The 19368-nt window shown below is 34.5% G+C and overlaps 3 protein-coding genes and 1 non-coding gene across 4 annotated transcripts; all 4 read left to right on the plus strand.

Moving 5' to 3' along the window:
* Nucleotides 1-741: 741 nt before the first annotated feature.
* Nucleotides 742-6088, plus strand: LOC109019295 (transcription factor bHLH103-like). The gene is made up of 10 exons (XM_019001563.2): nt 742-950; nt 1421-1566; nt 1732-1798; nt 3176-3300; nt 3488-3582; nt 3914-4078; nt 4426-4509; nt 4615-4680; nt 5149-5214; nt 5777-6088. Exons 2-10 carry the CDS (start codon nt 1518-1520, stop codon nt 5894-5896), a joined length of 837 nt encoding a protein of 278 aa, XP_018857108.1. The 5' UTR covers nt 742-950; nt 1421-1517; the 3' UTR covers nt 5897-6088.
* A 2257-nt stretch (nt 6089-8345) lies between these two features.
* Nucleotides 8346-10423, plus strand: LOC108999532 (actin-depolymerizing factor 2-like). Its single transcript, XM_035683134.1, has 3 exons — nt 8346-8596; nt 9667-9932; nt 10028-10423. Exons 1-3 carry the CDS (start codon nt 8594-8596, stop codon nt 10176-10178), a joined length of 420 nt encoding a protein of 139 aa, XP_035539027.1. The 5' UTR covers nt 8346-8593; the 3' UTR covers nt 10179-10423.
* A 1463-nt stretch (nt 10424-11886) lies between these two features.
* On the plus strand, nt 11887-11958 carry TRNAC-GCA. The gene has a single exon. It is a non-coding gene; the product is annotated as a tRNA-Cys (tRNA).
* A 4184-nt stretch (nt 11959-16142) lies between these two features.
* On the plus strand, nt 16143-18650 carry LOC108999534 (THO complex subunit 4B-like). The gene is made up of 5 exons (XM_018976440.2): nt 16143-16439; nt 16647-16772; nt 17471-17539; nt 17623-17807; nt 18197-18650. The coding sequence occupies exons 1-5, from the start codon at nt 16272-16274 to the stop codon at nt 18366-18368; spliced, it is 720 nt and encodes a 239-aa protein (XP_018831985.1). The 5' UTR covers nt 16143-16271; the 3' UTR covers nt 18369-18650.
* The last annotated feature ends 718 nt before the right edge of the window (nt 18651-19368 follow it).

The following is a 19368-nucleotide window of genomic DNA, read 5'->3' on the forward strand; positions in this document are numbered from 1 at the left end:
TTGGTTTTGTTGAGTCAAAGCCTAAGGCCGTAAAAATAATGGCCACGTGTCACTTGGGCAGCATTCTTGAAAATCTGATCAGATCAATAATATATATTTGCTAGCTGGAAAGGGAACATCTTGACGTTTGCGTGTTCAAATTTATATTCTAATTATATACTGTTATAATCCGATATTATCTTTTATTTATAGGAATGTGTAAATTCATGAATTAAGATCAAACCATATATATATATATATATGTATGTATATATTATACATCAGTTTGCAAATTACATTAATTGTTTTGTGCATCAGAAATAATATTATTCATAAATATTGTTCACAGGCCCGATCGAGTCAATGCAGGTAGCTGCGTCGACGGTGCATGTGACAAACAGTTGAAACAAAGTACTGATGATAATTCAAGTATGTCTCAGGCTGAAATCCCCTTTCAAAGTAATTAATTAATTCCCCACCTTTGCGTTTGACTATAGATTAATTATTATATTAATACACTTGCACATTATCAATCACCATGCCTTTTAAAAAAATAAAATAAAAATAAAAGTCAAATTAATTAATGAAAGGGAAATCAAACATGAGAGAGTTCGCGAAGTTAGAGATCAGCCGCCCTTGATTTTTCTATCTTAAATATTCTGAGTTACCTGGACGCATTCTATTCCTTTCAAGCATTAAATAAGCTGCTTTGTGACTGTTGAGTTCTCTTCGATATATAGGAAAGAACCGTTTGTACACTCAAAGAAACCCTAAAAGTCCCAACGCTCACTACAAATATTCTCGCGTGTACGTAGAAAACTCATTGCTCCATGCATCGATCGATCGAGGTCCAGCTAATTTTACTCTCTGGCCTCCTGATCAGTTTAGCAGCCAGACAAGGTCAGAGTTCTAGCTAGATAGCCAGAAGAAATAGATCAGCTGCTCAATCTCTGCAATATTGTAGTTCATAGGTGAGAAATATTCCATCATCAACTTTAAAATGGCTGCTAGCTGCATATTATAAAGAAGGATTCAAGCTTAAACTTTTGTGGTTATTTTAGTATTTTGCCATATATACAATATAAATGTCATTAATTCTAGCTTGCTAGGATATCGTATCTCTTTCTGATGACAATCTCTGATCCATTTGTGAAACCTGATTGTTAGTCTTGTCAAATCTTTTCATAATTTCCTGCAATGATGATGATCATGATCAGCTCGGTCTTCTTTCATGTTCAAACACATCATGACCTTCATGTTCTAATGCTCAAGCCCACTCTTTCTGTTCGTTTCATGCCAGTTCTTGTCATTGAAAACTCGATCCAATTAAGTACTTCTTATAATTCCAGTTTTAGGATATATATAGAAGTAGGTGTGGTTATAATTGCGTTACGTATGAGATCAGAGCTCATTAATTCATTTTTGAATTTATTGATTTTAGGCGACTAGCTAGGCTCAAATTAAGCTAATTAATTTGCATCAAGGGCGCGCTTTGAATTCAAGCCTCTGATCATCTGCAAGCATCGATTGGCCTGAAAATGAGGAACGCTCTTCTTCATGAATACTCCTCACACCTTTACAGCTTCGGTACGTAATGACCGACCTATGGAGTCAGCAAACTTAATTTTGTCGTTGAAAATAATTGGGCTCTTGACGATCGAAGATGTAATGAACAGATCAATTTATGTGAATATTTTAATAACATTTTCAATAATTGGCCAACGTCTCTTTTTCTTTTCTTTTTGTTTTCAGGAAACAGTACTTATGAAGTCCAGATGCCAAACCTGGATCACGTCTCTATGCAAATGAATAGCGAAGGGTAAGATCATTTCTTTCTGTCCATTATTATTATCATCGGCCAAGAAAATGTAAAGAATTAGAGATAAGTACTAACTAAGTGGCCGGAGGAAGATGACGGAAATATAAATTAATTAATTAAACGAGCGCATATATATATATATAATAGGAATAATTTATAAGCTGATTGAATATACTATATTCATCGATCCCATGCATGCTCTAAAATTTGCCATCATGATTCGTAATATATATATATATAGTTGATGTACGTTTTGCTTAATCATAAACATAAACCCAGACTTCTAAAAATAATAGAAGTAAAATGTTAAATGTATATTGCAATTTTTTTCATGGCATCTCAAATTGCGTGTGCGCAGAAGAGACGTTACAACATTTATAAATGTTAGAGGACCCACATATATCATATACACGATTTGACGAGATCTTGTGGGTAAAAATATATTCTGAAGGATTTGATTTGACTAATACATAAAAAAAAAATATGCATGGTCTTATTCATGTATACACGATTTATAACAACTTGAATTAATAATTACAATTATTGGGAGATCATGATCGGCTCATGTATATGTACGTAACTGATTGAAATTACCTCTGATCTCTACAGATTAATAGCAGTAAAAGGCTACACATGACGTAATTAGCAACTCACGTGCATGGGATCAAAGGTCTCAATTATTAATTATACCTTTACTAATAGCAAATTAACAAAGAAGTCCTGCAGTCTTGATCATGATGACTTTCTCGAATGATATTTAAAATTAATTTGAATCGGGATCGGAGTGGCTCTTCTTAGTTCATTAATTAACTAGTACCTTTGCCGGCCCAACCTAAAAGATGAACATATCCCACTTCTAAAAGATGAATATATTGCTAAGTGTGTGCTAGCTATAGATCTATATATAGTTCGGTACCAGTCATTTGGCCATAGGGATGCCTATGGCTATATAACATATATACATGCATGTGTGAGAGCTAGCCCCGGCCCACACTCTACATCGTAATAGTAGTAACAAATGGATTTCACTATTCAAGGGTCAATACTAAAAACTAAAGATCTATACTACTCGTCAAAAAGGAAAAGGAAATCCAGAAAGCAATTGAGGGAGACCCCTTCTGTCCATACTTTCCATAAATGCATGCATGTATGTGAAACGGATCAAGTCTAACATGTGGATATATATATATATATATATGATATTTAAAGATAGATTTTTAATTACTTGCATGCACGTTATATATTATAAGGAATGCATATGAAAAGAAGAAAATTATTTAGGCTCAACCCATCCTCGATCGATCGTGTCCGCAGTCAGGTTTGGTACCCACTACGCACCCAGTACCCTAATAGTGTTCTTTTGGCACATTTTGACAGAGATCTCCATGGTAATGGCTTTTTAATGAAGCCCGTAGTATCCAACAACGAAGACCTACAGCTGGGAAATGGATCATGCTATCCAGACCCTTTTCGGTCCCTTCTTAATTATAGCTATCAATCAGGTTTGGTGACTTTCCTTATCTGTCTCAAGTCTTAGGAACAATTTTTCTAGTCCGGCGGCCTAATTTCGTTGATCAGTACTATTATTCTTCTGCCTGCCGGCTACTTCGATTTTGTATTTTAGTGCAAAGATATATACTTGCAAACTGTTTAACACTCAGAGGACTAAAGTACCCCTTTCAATGACAGGTTATGAATCTGGTTCCTCTAGCTGTGCCGACATTATTCCTCAGCATGAGTCAATGTTGCTAAGCAAGCGACCTTTTCTTCCACAATTTGAAGAAGTATATCTCCTCGATCTCTTAGTTATATATATTAAAAAAACTCTATGAATACTATATACAGAGATCCTTTTTGTTATTGTCCTGATCTCTAGATCTTTAGAATCGATGCATATTATATACAGATCCTCGAGTATTATGTGTTCAAGTGATCTCTCGCGTTTATGGCTTTCTATATATCTCAATCCATCACTTGTTCGCTCACAGTCAATCATCATAAAAAAAATTGATAATAAACCCATTAATATATATTTTTTTGATAAGAAACCCATTAATATATATGACTTTAGTGATCGGTGAATCGGTGATATATTGATGAATTTGTTTCTTTCAGGACTTGCAGGGAATGCCAAATGTAAGGAAACGTCCAATTGAGCTGATCAATGACGCCTTGCCCAAAATAGGAACCGATATGGTTGGAAACATGGCAGTATTGAGCGAGTGGAAGAAGAATAAGAGAAACAAGGTCTCAACCCCTGATAAAAAATGGCAGCATCAAGTAAGAAATCAACATTAACACATAACAAAGAGCTCGGGGTCGGAGAATATACATATGTAGATATATAGTTTAAAATGATATTATTTCAAGATAGAGGCATATATTAATTGGCTTTGATGGGGACCATGTATGAAGTATGAACACATCCACTTAGAATATTAATTCGCAGAAAAAGCCTAATCCATTGCTAGCTAGAGTTCTTGTTTTTACTCAGAGGTACGTAACCAGAGAAATCATCTAGAAAGAGTCATGATTTACTCATTTTCAGGCTTGGTTAGGTTTCTGTCAGAGACTGCTTGCATATAATTCTCTTTGTTGAAAGACTTTTTTTCTCTTTATGTCCGCAGGTGCATGTGCCTATGAGGAGGTCAGGCCAAAAGCTTTGTGACAAGATCACAGCTCTTCAAAAGCTGGTCTCCCCCTACGGCAAGGTTAGGAATTATTGCAACTCATGATCAAGACGATGGTTGAGTACATGATTAACAAATAGAAATTCTAATAATAGATATCTAACTAGGGTTTTGAACTTATTGCAGACTGACACTGCATCAGTTCTTCAAGAGGCTTCTCTTTATATCAAGCTACTTCACCAGCAAATTCAGGTACTATACATATATATATATATATATATATATATATATAAGCTGATCTCCTCGCCTAACCACCAGGCTTCACTTTAATATATATAATCGTGATCACAGTCAGATAGGGATAACAAAGGCCAAGATCAGAAAGATAAAGACATGACAAGGGTCATGAAAAACAAAAGGCTTAGCTCGTTTGTAAAATTTTTTTTAAAAGATTTAAAAAAATGTGGTGTGTGCTAATTGACAAAATTTTACATAACTTCTTAGTATTCATATAACCTTCACACTACATTTTTTTTTTAATTTTTATTTTGTTTATCAAATATTTAATATATAAATAATAAATATAATAATTGAATTAATTTAAAAAAATATATGATGCAGATAACGTAGTATTGCTACTTTAAGATTCTCTCTGATCTCTTACTGTTTTGTTTTGTTTCGTTTCGTTTTGGTTGTGCGTTGGGGTGGGGGATGGACCAGAATCTCTTTCAGATGCTGAGCAGCTCATACAAAAGTAGTACTGCTGTAGCCGGTCATGAACGACAGGTAGGCAGGCAGTGATATGCTTAGGGAACTGCTATGGTCCCGAATTCGGGATCTATTTTGTATCCTGAACAGATTTTTTATTTTTTTATTTTTTATATATTTTTTTAATCATCATAAATATTTTTAAAAAAAATAAAAAAATTACAATATCATTAAAAAATATTTTTTTAATCATTCAGTAAAAAAAAAAAATTACATTCGGGACACACTATGTATCCCGAATTCGGGATCTAAAGCATTTTCCTATTCTAAATATACCTCTTTTTTTTTTTTTTTTTTTTTTTTACGGACTTAATTTTACTAATCCTTTAATTAGTGAGCAATGTTACATAATTTCTTAATTTTTTTTACATCATATTTTTTAAAAATTTTAATATTTTTGTAAAATTTATTTTTGAGTTGATTATTTTTAAATTAATTCAATTCTTCTATTCATTATTTATATATTAAATATTTGATAAAAGAAAAAAAATTAAAAAAATATAGTGTATAAATATTGTATAAATAGTAAGATGTTATGAATATTTTTCTTAATTAATTAACAAAATTACAAAAATTCCAGGTGGAAATTGGAGAACAGCTAGACCTAAGGAGCAAAGGGCTTTGCTTGGTTCCTGTATCAGTTACTCAAAATGGAGAGCTAGATCTGTTGAGGACCAGACCCGGCCTCATGCATAGCTAGCATTAGCTCTAGCAAGTTGATTATTTTTGTTTAATTTCCCCCAAGCCTAGCCAGCCCACTTTACTTAATTAATTCGATGCCTGCGGGTTAAGATGTTAAGAACATGTTAGCGTACGTGCGTATAATAATATTCACCACACCTTTTATTATTGGGGGTTGGATTAATTTAAGAGTAATGTTAGAGAGAAGCCATTATAGCAGTGCACACTTTATACTCACTGCGTGGCTGCTTCTAGTTGATTATTCATAACACTCACTTGGGAAGATGTGTGGTCTAGATGATGCCACATCATATGTGCAAAATAGATGCTTCTAATAGTGGCTTCTATCTATATTTATTCTTAATTTAATTAGAGAATCGGCCTACATCAAGTACTGGACTAGGGCTAGGTTCATGCCTTAATTTCCCGCTTAATTTAGACTAGATTAATTTTCTTACTTTCACTACAGAAGAATATATCCTCCATATATGAAATTATGTTGTTTTATGATATATAATTATTTACAGCAAAAACCATGTGCAAGGTTTTTAATTTTTGGATAAGTGAGATCAGGAGGATTAATTTAGGCTTGCAACCCGACTTGAGATAACTGGGTTTACACCTGGCCTGACCCAAATGCCCTCATTTAAGGTGCCAAACCAAACCGACCCAATCCGAACAAAACAAAATCGGGTCGAACCTGTATGACCTGACCTTCATCAAAGAGGGAAACTAAAAATCCACTTCAATTTACAATATATTTCTATTATCTCAAATCTGATCACAATATCAAATTATCAATGTCAGATCCTCAATCGCAAGAAAACATCCCAAAAAATAAGAAATGAAAAGTGCAGCTTTGCAAAAGAGTCGTAGTTCTCCTTGTCGGCAGTCTTCTTTATGAACTCGATGCAATCGACGATGGCTTCACTGTGGTGAGAGTCATTCGGATGGCAGCATTTCAGCCGTCTTCTTCTTACTTTACCGACACGAGAAAAATAAAAGGGAAAACAAAGGAAAATTTCTTGGGAAACAAATATATATATATATATATAGAGAGAGAGAGAGGATAAATACGGGAACCAGTGGCTTCCCAAAGCTGTATCTCACCAATCGCTATCCTCGTAGTTCCCTTCGAGGCATACGTCAACGAGTCCGCCACCACCCCATTTCACTCGTCCGAAAGACACAACCCGTAACTTAAGAGGACGAGAAAGAAGCAGTGGTGGCTAAGGTTTGAGTCTGAGAAATTGAGAATTGTAATCTGAATATAAGTTGGTATTTATATTCAGATGGGTTGAGAGCAACATAAAAAACTAGTTAATAGTCAGGTCTCCAACCCGATATAAGTCGGGTCAGGTCACCTTAAACGGGTCTATCGGTTTTATGGGTCATCTGCACATCCCTAGATTAATTATTAATCCGGTTAGCGAGATCGCCAGGCCAACTTGTATGATCTTATGTTGCATCATGTGCTTCAAATTGAATAATAAAACAAGGAAAAAACTAATTTGCCTCCCAAATTGACTGCTCAAGTTAACTGCTTGACAATTTTTTTTTATTTAATGATTAAAAAAGTAATTTTAAGTGTATTGATATATTTTTTTATTTTTTAAAAATATTAAAAAATGTGAATAGAAAAAAAATATATAAAAAATAACTATCGGTCAAAATGAACGGACTACTTTGTATGACAAAGTAGCCTACTCATAAAACAAAACATTTTGTCCTCCACTCTAATATGTCCGGCCTTGATCGATCATAATCGGGACCCATGCATGCATATACTGATGATAAGATCTGGCATATATAATATGTCATGATCACATGTGGAATAGCTAGCCTTTTCCATTTTCTATGAGGACATTGTACGTTATCCATAACGTTCCTATTATCGGCCATTTGAACAATTAGCTAGCTAGTACTAACATTTCAGATCCAATACCGATCCACTAGCTAGCTAGCGTAATTAGTCTGTATCCGTACCACCTCCTTTACCGTTAAAAATATATATTATAAGTCGAATATGATCATACAATAGTACTTACTATATAAAAACACGATTAATTAGCACAGCAATGCTAATTATAATATATATATATTTAATAATAAGGCTGTACTGTATGACATGCAATTAATATTTATATCCAATTAATTATATATAGATTGATGGAGATATATAATATTAATATATGATGAACCGAGAACCATATAACATATATACATACATATTCGCAGTATTAATTATCTATCATCAAATTTTAGAAATAAGCTTAAGAATCGATGTAATAAGAGATCTGTTGCAGTATCTATCGAGAAACAAACAGCAAGAAACCCAATAAATCATCAATCAACAAATAAATAATTTCGAAAATAAAATTATTAAAGAATATTCATCACAAACGGGCTCAGTCCGTAGCTGTAAAGGTCGTCCTACAAGGCCCATATGTCTACGGTGATGGATCATGGAGCCCCCACTGCGTGACAAGACCGCCAACCTCATCGCACATGAGGTGGCATTATTTTAGTGGATCAACATCAGTCACAGTGACCATTACGGTAATACTAGCAAGAGCCACCAAACTTGAAGAAGGTCTTCCACATTTCTCATCCATCATCTATCTTTACCTTCTCACCCCCTCCCCTTCGGAGCCCTTGATTTTCTCTTTCTCACCGATTCCCTCTCTCTCTCCGATATTTTCTCAGGAAGAGTAAAATGGTGAGTACTTCGATCACTTCACTCTGGTGGTCCGGTCTCTCTGCGGTTTCTTTTCGAAAACTACTTTGTGTATAATTTTAGTCTAGTATCTATTCGTTTTTTTGGTGTTAGATCTGTGAAACTTCTTGTTCGTTTGTGCGGAATCTCTGGTGTTTTTGAGTGGATTATAAGGTAAAATGAATTTTTGTGTGGTTACTGATCTGAATTAATTCTGGTTGGACCATGCTTTGATTTTTTTAGAACCTTAACTGTCTGTTCTTCTCTGCCAATTTGATCTGTTTGTTTATACTTTCGAGTTGATGAAGTTGATGTGGATTCCTCGGATGCAAGATGTTCTTTTCACAAGTATGTGTATGTGCGCGTATTTTTTTGCGTATGTATATTCTGTTTGTGACGATATACGTATGCAGGTCTCTTTGAACCAATCATTGTGATATGCATCATAATATTTTAATGTCTAATCAATATGGAAATTCCTTGTGTGAATATTTTCTTGTTTCCTTTGCTCTTATGAATGCTGTGGAACCCGAGGGTTTTTTATTTTTATTTTTTAATATCTTGATAGTTGAATTTATGATAAATAAGTTTTTATTGGTAAGTACATATCAAAAAAAAAGTTTTTATTGGTAAGTAATTTGGAGTACTATAGTTTTCTCGCTAAAAATGGCTACAAAAATGAGTAACAGGAGGGATCGAACTTGTGATTTAGAGTATGACAATGTTGCATGATTAAAGGGGGAGCATCGAGTTTAAATTAACGGGAGCAAAAGTTGTCTGGGTAATGCAGACAACTTTTGGGTAATGCAGTGAATGCTAGGAGGGTAAAAAGAAACAAGGACCTTATGTTTTCTGTTCATAATTATTTGGTAATCACGAGGTTTTGGGTTTTAAGTGGATAACTTTACTAGTTTTATAATTATTTAGCATGAATTTTTGGTTATTTGCTGGTGAAGAATTGATGGGGTGTAGGGTGGAACATTTGGTTGATGTTAAGAACATGAAAATATAGAAATTCAAATATTTGGTAGTTTAGTAGTCAACATACGTACATCTTTCGTCCAATACTGTAGGCAAACGCAGCATCTGGGATGGCTGTACATGATGATTGCAAGCTAAGGTTTTTAGATCTGAAGGCAAAAAGAACATACCGCTTCATTGTTTACAAAATCGAAGAGAAGCAAAAGCAGGTTGTTGTGGAGAAGCTTGGTGAACCAACTGATAGTTATGAGGATTTTTCTGCAAGCCTTCCTGCTGATGAGTGCCGATATGCTGTGTATGACTTTGACTTTGTGACAGAAGAGAATGTCCCAAGGAGCCGGATTGTTTTCATTGCTTGGTAATATTTAGTGTCACTGAGTTTACTATGCTTTCTCATGTTCCATTCTCTGATTTGTTGTTTCTTGTGCTTACTGATATACTATGCATATGAAGGTCCCCTGATACTTCGAAAGTGAGAAGCAAGATGATTTATGCGAGCTCCAAGGACAGGTTCAAGAGAGAGTTGGATGGTATTCAGGTGGAATTGCAAGCTACTGACCCTACCGAGATGGGCCTCGATGTTATTAGAAGCCGGTCCAACTGAAAGTGAAATGCCAGCTATGCAATGGAGATATCTCCAACTATGCGATTCAATGTTTATAGTTTGTGGAACTCAGTACTTGCTTTAATCCTATGATGATGGCTTGTTTTTCACATTCAAAACATCGTGAATTGTTATTTGTGGTTTTATTGGGTTATCACCTTTTAGTGTGAATTTATTATACACACTTATTATTATATGCTGGTTTATGGGGGTACATAATAATTTCAATTGTTTGCTTATTTGAACCCTATCTTGTGTCGTAGATCAGGCATATATTCTTTTGCATTTCCCAGTATGGAATGGATTCCATGGCTATGTTTTCTTAAAACCGATTTCTTTATCAATTCTGACTCTAGGCTTTGTGTGACATTGAAGGGGCTTTTTGTATCGATAGTATCAACTTGTGTTTACATCGATTGCCCTTTAAGCATGGATCAATTCTGGCATTGGCACGTACTCCCCCATTGTTTTTCACCGTTTGTCTTGTTCTTTCGCGGTTTTACGTGGATAAAATTGTTTGATTCATATTGGCGGTTGGAATACGGTAAGAGCTAAGAAGTTTCTACCAATTTTTCTTTGCTGGAATACGGTAAGAGCTAAGAAGCTTCTACCAATTTTTCTTTGCTATCCAAACAATGGACAACCTCGTGAGCAACCTTCCACCAATTCATATTTTTTGTATTGGATAATTGATACGTACTCCAAGTGCTGCTCGGCTGGGTTTTGATTGTGACGTGGGGCCGAGATGATGTGTCATGGAGGACGATGATAGCAGGCTGTGTTTAATTAAAGTAGAGAATGGTATGGTAAGATAGATAAGATGTCTGCTGCCGGTAAGTAAGTGGGACTGGGAGATTTTCAGAGAGCCACGATTCTGCTATTCAAGAAGGGCTTAATTCTGCCATCATATGTCGCAACCATTGGGCATACAAATGATTTAAAAAATAATTAGTACTGTTTATCCGGCTTTTGATCCGGAAATTTAGGTATATCCAAACCGGAATCTGAATTTTAAAACAGAGATAGAACTTGGATCATGTTAATCCAGGTTAAATTCGGACCAAAATGTTGATGTAGTATTCAAACTCTATTTATTTAATTTTTTAAATAAAAAATTACATGTTCTTTGACCACCAATAAAAAGCCACATGGAGAAGAGAGTAAAAAAAAAAAAAATCATAAAATAGATGATTCATTGGCCATAATATGTTTTTTTTTTTTTTTTGAATTTATGTCTATTTAGTTGCTAGAAATGAACAAAAAAAATAAAGAAACATCAAAACATTCAAATTGAAAAAAATAAAAAAAGGGTTACCTTGGATTGAGTATACTCGGATTTTTCTATATGAATATCGGCATAACAAAACTCGACTCGGATGAATAGACCTAAAAATAATAATAATAATAATAATAATAATAATAATAATAATAATATCGGTACACCATTCGCTATTATTTACTGGTGGATGTAGCACCGTCGCATAATGTGGAAAGCCTTTCCAGCTGGATTCTTGTTCTAGAAAATTTGAGTTTGTGAAATAAATGAATTATATGTCTTCGAATGTACTAAGTGGAGGATATCTACAGAATGGACGTGCAAAGAAAGCTGATGTCACGTTTTTACAAGATGATATTGTAGAACTTCATGCCTTCATTCACCGAGTGTATTTTATAGTTAATAAAGCTATTTGAAGTACATCTCAATGAAGGGTCCATAGCTCAGTGGTAGAGCATTTGACTGCAGATCAAGAGGTCACCGGTTCGAACCCGGTTGGGCCCTTTTTTTGAACAGTGCATTTTGTATCATCAGCCAGTTGGAAGTGTTGAACTGCTGCCAGATGCATACCTCAATTCAAATATTTAATAGATTTTTTTTTTCTTACGGGATTTTCTTTTTATATATATATATATATATGAGAAGGGAGATTCGATCATTGGTTCTCTTAGTGAGAAATCAAGATGTTGTCAATTGATCTAAAAGATCTTAACTTCTTGCAGGAACTTAATGGTGAATTTTGTGCAAAATTAGTAGCTACTAGGGCTGTAAAGAAACCGACGCAACCGGTCGCTACAGAAGCAAACCGACTAGCCGCGTTAGGAACTGATGGAGAATCGGCTGGCATGCAGTGGAAATTTGAAAAATCGACGTTCAGCAGTTCAGTCCCAGTTCGAAGCTGGACCGGACTGCTGAACCGACTGATATAATAAAACTATTTTTTTTAATATACTCTAATCAAAACAACACGTTCCACTTAAAAGTGGAACGACGTCATTTTATACCTATAAGTATTACAACAGATAATGGAAACAACGCTGTTTGATATTAAACCAAACGGCATCGTTTTATTAAGAACTTAAGTTTAAGTGAAACGACGTCATTTCAAGATGTGGTATTCTTCTTCCCCAGCCTCTTCTTCTAGTTTTCGATTCACTCTGCAACTCTCTCTCTCTCTTAGTAGAATCTTGTCGCAAGGGGAATCGACGCCGATCGAGACGGTCAGTTGCTCTCCCATTTTTTCAGACATTAGTCGACGTTAATTTTACTAAAAAATCGCGTCGATATAATCAATTTTCACCCATAGTAGCTACGATATTATACATATATATGGATTTATTTTAGTAGAAGAATTTCACGATATCAAAGTTATTATTTAATAGTATGATTAGACTAGCATCTACTTAGTGCTTAACAATTCCGTGTGCATTTAAATTATTGGGTCGCGAGCATTTCTTAAACACGCTTTTCCTCTTTTTCTATGCATCTTTGAAAAAGAATTAGTTTTTCACTTTGTATGGATTGCCAAGGAATTACGACCTCCTCTATTTTTAAGGACGACGGGAGATTTTATACTCAACAACTCTGGAATGATGGTTATTTTTATTACTTAAATAATAATATTTAATTTATAAAATTTAACTTTATCTTCTAAATTAAATTATATAATTTCACGCTAACTTGTAAATAAAATTTAGAAAATACTACTTTGACACTTAAATTTGACACCTCATTTTCATACCTCATTTATTATTATTATTTTTATTTAATAGTTAAGGAAGTAACTATTAGTATATTGTTATATTTTTTATGTTTTTTAAAAATATTTTAAAATGATAAAAAAAATATGTATAAACAAATTTTAAAAAAATAAAAATGTCAATTTAACTTAGCGAAAAGACTATGTTTGGATGTTGAACTAAATTGAAATGAGTTGAATTTCTTATGAATAGTAATGAGTTGAGATTGTTGAATGTGTTTGGTTAGGTCCACTTATGATGAATTTAAAATATATTTAAATATTAAGATAAATTTAAATATATTTATAAAAAATTATAAAAAAAATAAATTCCATCATTATTTTATACTGTTCATCTGATAAGAAAAACGAAAATTGTCTAAACAACACTGCAGACATTCTTGCCGACGAAAGCAACAGTCAAAACGTAAAGAAAGTTAAAAGTAGCCATCGGTTTTTTTTTTTTTGCATTTTCATAATAAGCACTATTCACAATTTCACTTCCTTTCATATCGTTTTCATATTACCATTTTACTATTTTCATCACTTTTCATTATTTCTATTATTTCTTAATTATGATTTGAGTTAAATGTGTAATACCAAGTAATATTATATATCTCCCCTAAAGTTTTTATTTGATTATATAAAATATGATTGATTTTTTTATTTTAAATTTTTTAAAAATAACAAAATTAATAAATAATATCACTTTATTATTTAAATGAGTCAATACATGTAAAACCCGAATTTTCACTATATTTTGTATGTAAATTTTATGTTAAAATTTTTTTTAAAAAATTATTCAATTAGTGGGGAAAAATACTACCAGGAGCATAACCACATTTTATTCAATAATTTATTTACGTATTAAACATCGATATATGTAAATAAAGTGTCTCTAATATACAATCTATTGTTTTATACTGACGTAACCAAAAAGATTGCAACACCATGCTAGCAATTTGGTGTTTCCTTTTTTACCATAGGTATGCTCCCACATAGGTAATGTAATAGCATCTCTAGTTGCAGCCATCGTCTATGCCGATGCAGTCGATATGTCAGGAACATGAGATTGTTCACTGGTGTTCTGATCCGCATTCATTCCTGGATAATCATCAGGATTGCTATATGACAGAAAATCCCGATCATTAGGTGTAACTTTGTAGATGAAGTTATGGATCGTACAACATGTAATAATAAGATATTGCTGCAGAGTTGGAAGGTATGGGGGCATTAAATTTAAAATTCGAAAATGCTTATTCAACACACCGAAAATTCGTTCAATAACATTCCGAATGGATGAATGCCAATAATTAAATAGATCTTTATATTCTTAGAAGGTACGATTACCATGACGTTCAGATCTGTGGTACCTTATCCTCGGATATGATGGTATAAATCCTTCGGTATAGGGAAATGCCTAATCTACTAGATAATAATAACCTGAAAATTTAGAATATAACATTAATCATTTATAATGTTTGAAGAATCCAAATTATCGTAAACTTTCAATGTATAAATTAAATAATGTGTAAAAATCACCGTCTTTAGGCCATGGAAAATGGTTCCCCGAACACCTTAATGCATTGATTAAAACGCGAGCATCATGGGTTGTACCCTCCCACCCGACTTATACGAATGTGAATTTCATTTCGAAATCACAAACACACAAAACATTATGGGTAACCTAGTGATACCGATTTATATTTGTGTTTGCTAGTTTTAACCTAAAATGTATTTCACAACAGAAGAAACAACCCTTAAGCCAAAATTTACTTGCAAGTGTTTACATATGTAAGTGCTCTCAATCGATTAACATCTATATGACATTCACCAACAAATTAACATATGTAAGTGTTTACTTGTTCATATATTCGGTGATACCAATATTGCATAAGATTAGGAAAAATTGCACTCTACATGTTTGAGTAAATAATTCTGAAATTCATGTAGTCAAATACTTTCTAAAAAGTTGAGATCGTTGCTTACCCGGTATGAGTGTGTCCTAGGACCCGTGATTGCTGATCTCTTGAAGGTAACCCTTCGGTTGATTCGCTTGTTCGTGGAGGAGCTTTGCTTCCGTAGCAAAATGGTGGTGGTTTGGGCTGATATCGACATGTGAATTATATAGGAATCTCAATACGCAGAGAAACTAATAGGGGTACAGAGGAGATGCTCACATAGGTTTACAGTAGCACCTATGAGTTGATAGATTGGAAATAAAATTTTTAGTAGATGCATAGTTCAGTTTGTAAAAATGAACAACAATACTCTAATTGGCATTGTTTATTTACCATGCCGAAAGGATGTAAGCCATAGGGTTGCAGCAGTTCAAATGGGAAGGACAACCCTTTCAAATTTCAATCACTATTGGAGCACGAGGGTTGCAGACCTTGGAGGAGTTGACGGTGGAACCTTTTCCATTGAAACAAAACATCTCATTTTCCAACCTGTCGACTATGGGGGATGGCTGTGGGGTTCGATAGTTTTCTAAATTTCAAGCTCCTGGTTGCGATTGGGAAATATTCACAAACGACAGTTTGGAACACTGCAGTCGCTTCCAAGAGGGTTTTGAATTTTACGGAAATAAGTTTATGCTCTGGAAGATGGATTGGGGAAGAAGAAGGACAAGAAGGACGGAGAAAGAGAGATAGAGAGAGAGAGGGAGGAGTTATAATGAAAAGTGAAAAAAATTAAAGGTTGGGAGCAGAGGAAGTCAGGAATCTTTGCAAAGTCGATGTGTTATGTTCATCTACAGTATAAATCGAGTTAAATCTGTTTTACGAATAAAATTCAGTTTGAAAATATGTTTAGATGATAGATTCACTTTAAATTTAAACTGAAGTGAACTGTTTTTGACTTCTAAACGAAACTTAAAGCGGTGCTACTCAAGTCGCATAAAATTTTTATTTCCCATTACTATAATCAAAATAATAATCATAATAATTCCAATCCCAAAGATTTGGGACCAAAAGCGTCTAGCGGGTGACCATTTTCTTCACACACCACAAGAGGAGAAAAAAACCCCTTGCCATCTCTCAAAAACCCTCACTCAAATCATCACACCGTTTGCCCGAAAATGTCCAATAAACTGGACATGTCTCTCGACGACGTGATCATGAACAGTCGGAGATCCGGAGGCTACAATGGTAATTCCAGGGGCCGAGGCCGCGCCTCCGGTCTCGGTCCAGACCGTAGGTTCGCGAACCGCACCGTGCCTAGAATGGCGCCGTACTACACTCCGCAGGTGAGTTGGGCTTTATTTTTGTTATCCGAGAAAATGCAGTTTCATTTTGGAGCATCATTTTCTTCTCCTGATAACAAAGAAGTTTGATCGAGACAAGTAGCTAGGGTTGACGTTGTTTTATTATGATAATTTGGGGTTAGGGTTAAATGCGCTTCCGTTCACACTGACCGTAGGATAAATTGAAAGAAAAATCTAAATGTAATGCAGCCAATGCAAGTGGTGGATTCCATTTTTCAGCATCAAATGGTGTTGGGTGGAGGCTCAAACACAGAGGAAGGCACCAAACTATATATATCAAACTTAGATTACGATGTTTCTGGCGAAGATCTTCAGGTAGGAGTTTTGATTAATCTTGTTCCGTAAGTGCTTTTATCATCACCAATCTGTTCTACTTATTTTTCCTTGTTAAGGTTTGGAAAAGCATATTTGATCGAATTAGAAGACGGAACTTTGAAGGAATTTCTTTGGATAATTTTGTTTGGTTCATCAGAGGCTTGGAGCTTGCGGATGTTAGAGAATCTTGATGTGTGGACATTCTTTAGTTTCAAGAAGTAGTTGGGGTTGGATATTTGCATCATATAGGAGTTACAACATGGTGCACCCCTCATTTTTGTTTACTTATAAAAAAAAAAAACAACATGGTGGTTCATGAATGATGGTGAAATTTGTTTTGGAATGTTTATTTGGGTGGTGTGGTGTGTTGATGACAGATGGCTATGGCTTTACATCTGTATTTTTTGCTTGAAAGTGTTGCGTTTAGATGCTAGAACATTTATTCATATCTGAAGTGAGTTTGGAAGACTAGCTTCGCTATTTTGGAGTCAAGGTTGAGGGTTTATCATTTATGGTTGAACTGTTGTCATTTTTAAAATAACGTTTGTTTCAAGCCAATGTAATTTGTGTTTCCCTTGGTGCTTTCAATAGTTAGAGCCCACTGTTCCTTCTTCAAGGGTGCATGTTTGTGCAAGTCTTTACATCTTGCTGAATTATATAACATTGGCTTCTAAATGATAGGCAGTGCATCTTTGCAGGTCCTTTTCTCTGAGGTTGGTGACTTGAAAAGATATTTCATTCATTATGATAGGAGTGGAAGGTCAAAGGTATTTTAAGCATTAAGTCAGTCAGGTTCTCCTATACGTTCTTTTTCCCAGTGAATTCAAAAGGTTTTTTTGTTTTTGTTTAGGGAACAGCTGAAGTTGTCTTTTTACGACAGTTGGATGCTGTGGCAGCCATTAAGAGATACAACAATGTTGAACTTGATGGGAAGCCAATGAAAATTGAGCTGGTAGGGGTGAGTTTGGTTACGCCTGCCATTGTACCTCCTAGTACAAGTAGCATCTTAGGAAATCCAATTGGCACCTTCAGAAGGTATGGAGTTATGTGGTATATCTTTATTTTTAAGGTTTTTGTAATTTTGTATATTCGAGGCAGGTGTCAAGGTCGTGTGAACTTCACTCAGGATTATATTTTTTGTTACAAATGATTAAAGGTGCAAACTGCAATAGATTTTAGTTCTCCCCCCAGTTCCAATTAGTACGGAGCGACTAGGAGTAGCTTATTTATTGGAATTTCTTTTTGAGCCAGTTACGACCCTATGCAGTGCAATGGATTATCTTTAACTGTTTGCATAAGAGTAGCTTAGCTCCTCAACTCATCATCTGTCATCTTTAACATTTTCATCCATTTGTAACTCTCTCTCTCTCTCTCTCTCTCTCTCTCTCTCCTGGTACACATGATTTTTATCGTGTCTTTGGCAGTGGACAAGGGCGGGCTGGACATGGGGGCTGGGTTCGAGGTGGTGGTAGTGGCTTTGGCCATGGACCTGCAAGGGGAAGTACACAGGGGAAAGGTCATGTTGAGAAGTTAACTGCGGAAGATCTTGATGCTGACTTGGAGAAATACCGCCTTGAAACTCTGCAAACGAACTGAACTCAATTTATTGTTGATGCTTTTAGTGACTCGCTTGGCTCATGCGAGTTTCTCCTGAAACACGGTATGTTATAAGATGTGTTGGAAATGTCAATTTTAGGAAATTTTAATGGCATGGTTTAGTCTGCGACTGGGACAGATGCCTACCTCATTCAGCTGGTTTTTGTCACGCAAATCCCAGGCTGCCTGTGTGCGTGGCCCTTGCTATTCCTCTGAAATTACCATACATCGTACATATTAATTATCGTAGTATAAGCAGTCTCGAGCATTTTCGTTTTCTTCTTTGCTGTTTTTGTTTTTAGATCCTTTTTTCATGTTGCTTTTCGATTTTGAGAGTTCATCCATCGATTTTGGCACCGGCATTCGTTATATCCGGTGCCAATAAAATGGGCATTCTTTACCCCGGAACCACCTATTAATCAGAGAGCAACATGCCGAGGAACAGAGAGCCATAGGGAGTAAGGACGGCCAGAGGGAGCTTGCTTATAGGAAGAAAGTCCGTCTTAGCTCTTCATTCGTAGTTACTTAATTAGCAGTGCTATTCTGTGGAGGTTGTCTCCCTTGATTTTGGTTTCACTTTCGGTCGTTTGGACGCTTAAAATATTTAATATATGTGAATAGTAATGAAATAATTTTTGAATAGTAGTACAATAATTTGAGTTAAATGTTTTATTGAGTTTCAAGAAATGAGAACAAAAAAGTTTGAATAAAAATATTATAAAGTTAAAAAATTGTTTGAATATTATTTTTAATATTATTTTTATTTTGAAATTTAAAAAAGTTATATTATTTTTTGTGTTTTGTTTGGAAGTTTGGAAAAGTTATATTAATTAGGTAATGATTAGATAAAAAAGTTGAAGATTTAAAATTAAAAAGTGTTTTGTGTTTTAGTGATGTTTGAGAAGAAAATATTTGAAAATATCTGAGAAGAATTCCTAAGATATTTTATGAAAATATTAATTTTCTTATATATTATTGTTTTAGCTATTGATAATAAAAT

Source organism: Juglans regia, chromosome 12, assembly GCF_001411555.2.
Source record: "Juglans regia cultivar Chandler chromosome 12, Walnut 2.0, whole genome shotgun sequence".
In the NCBI taxonomy this organism is placed as follows: Eukaryota; Viridiplantae; Streptophyta; class Magnoliopsida; order Fagales; family Juglandaceae; genus Juglans; species Juglans regia.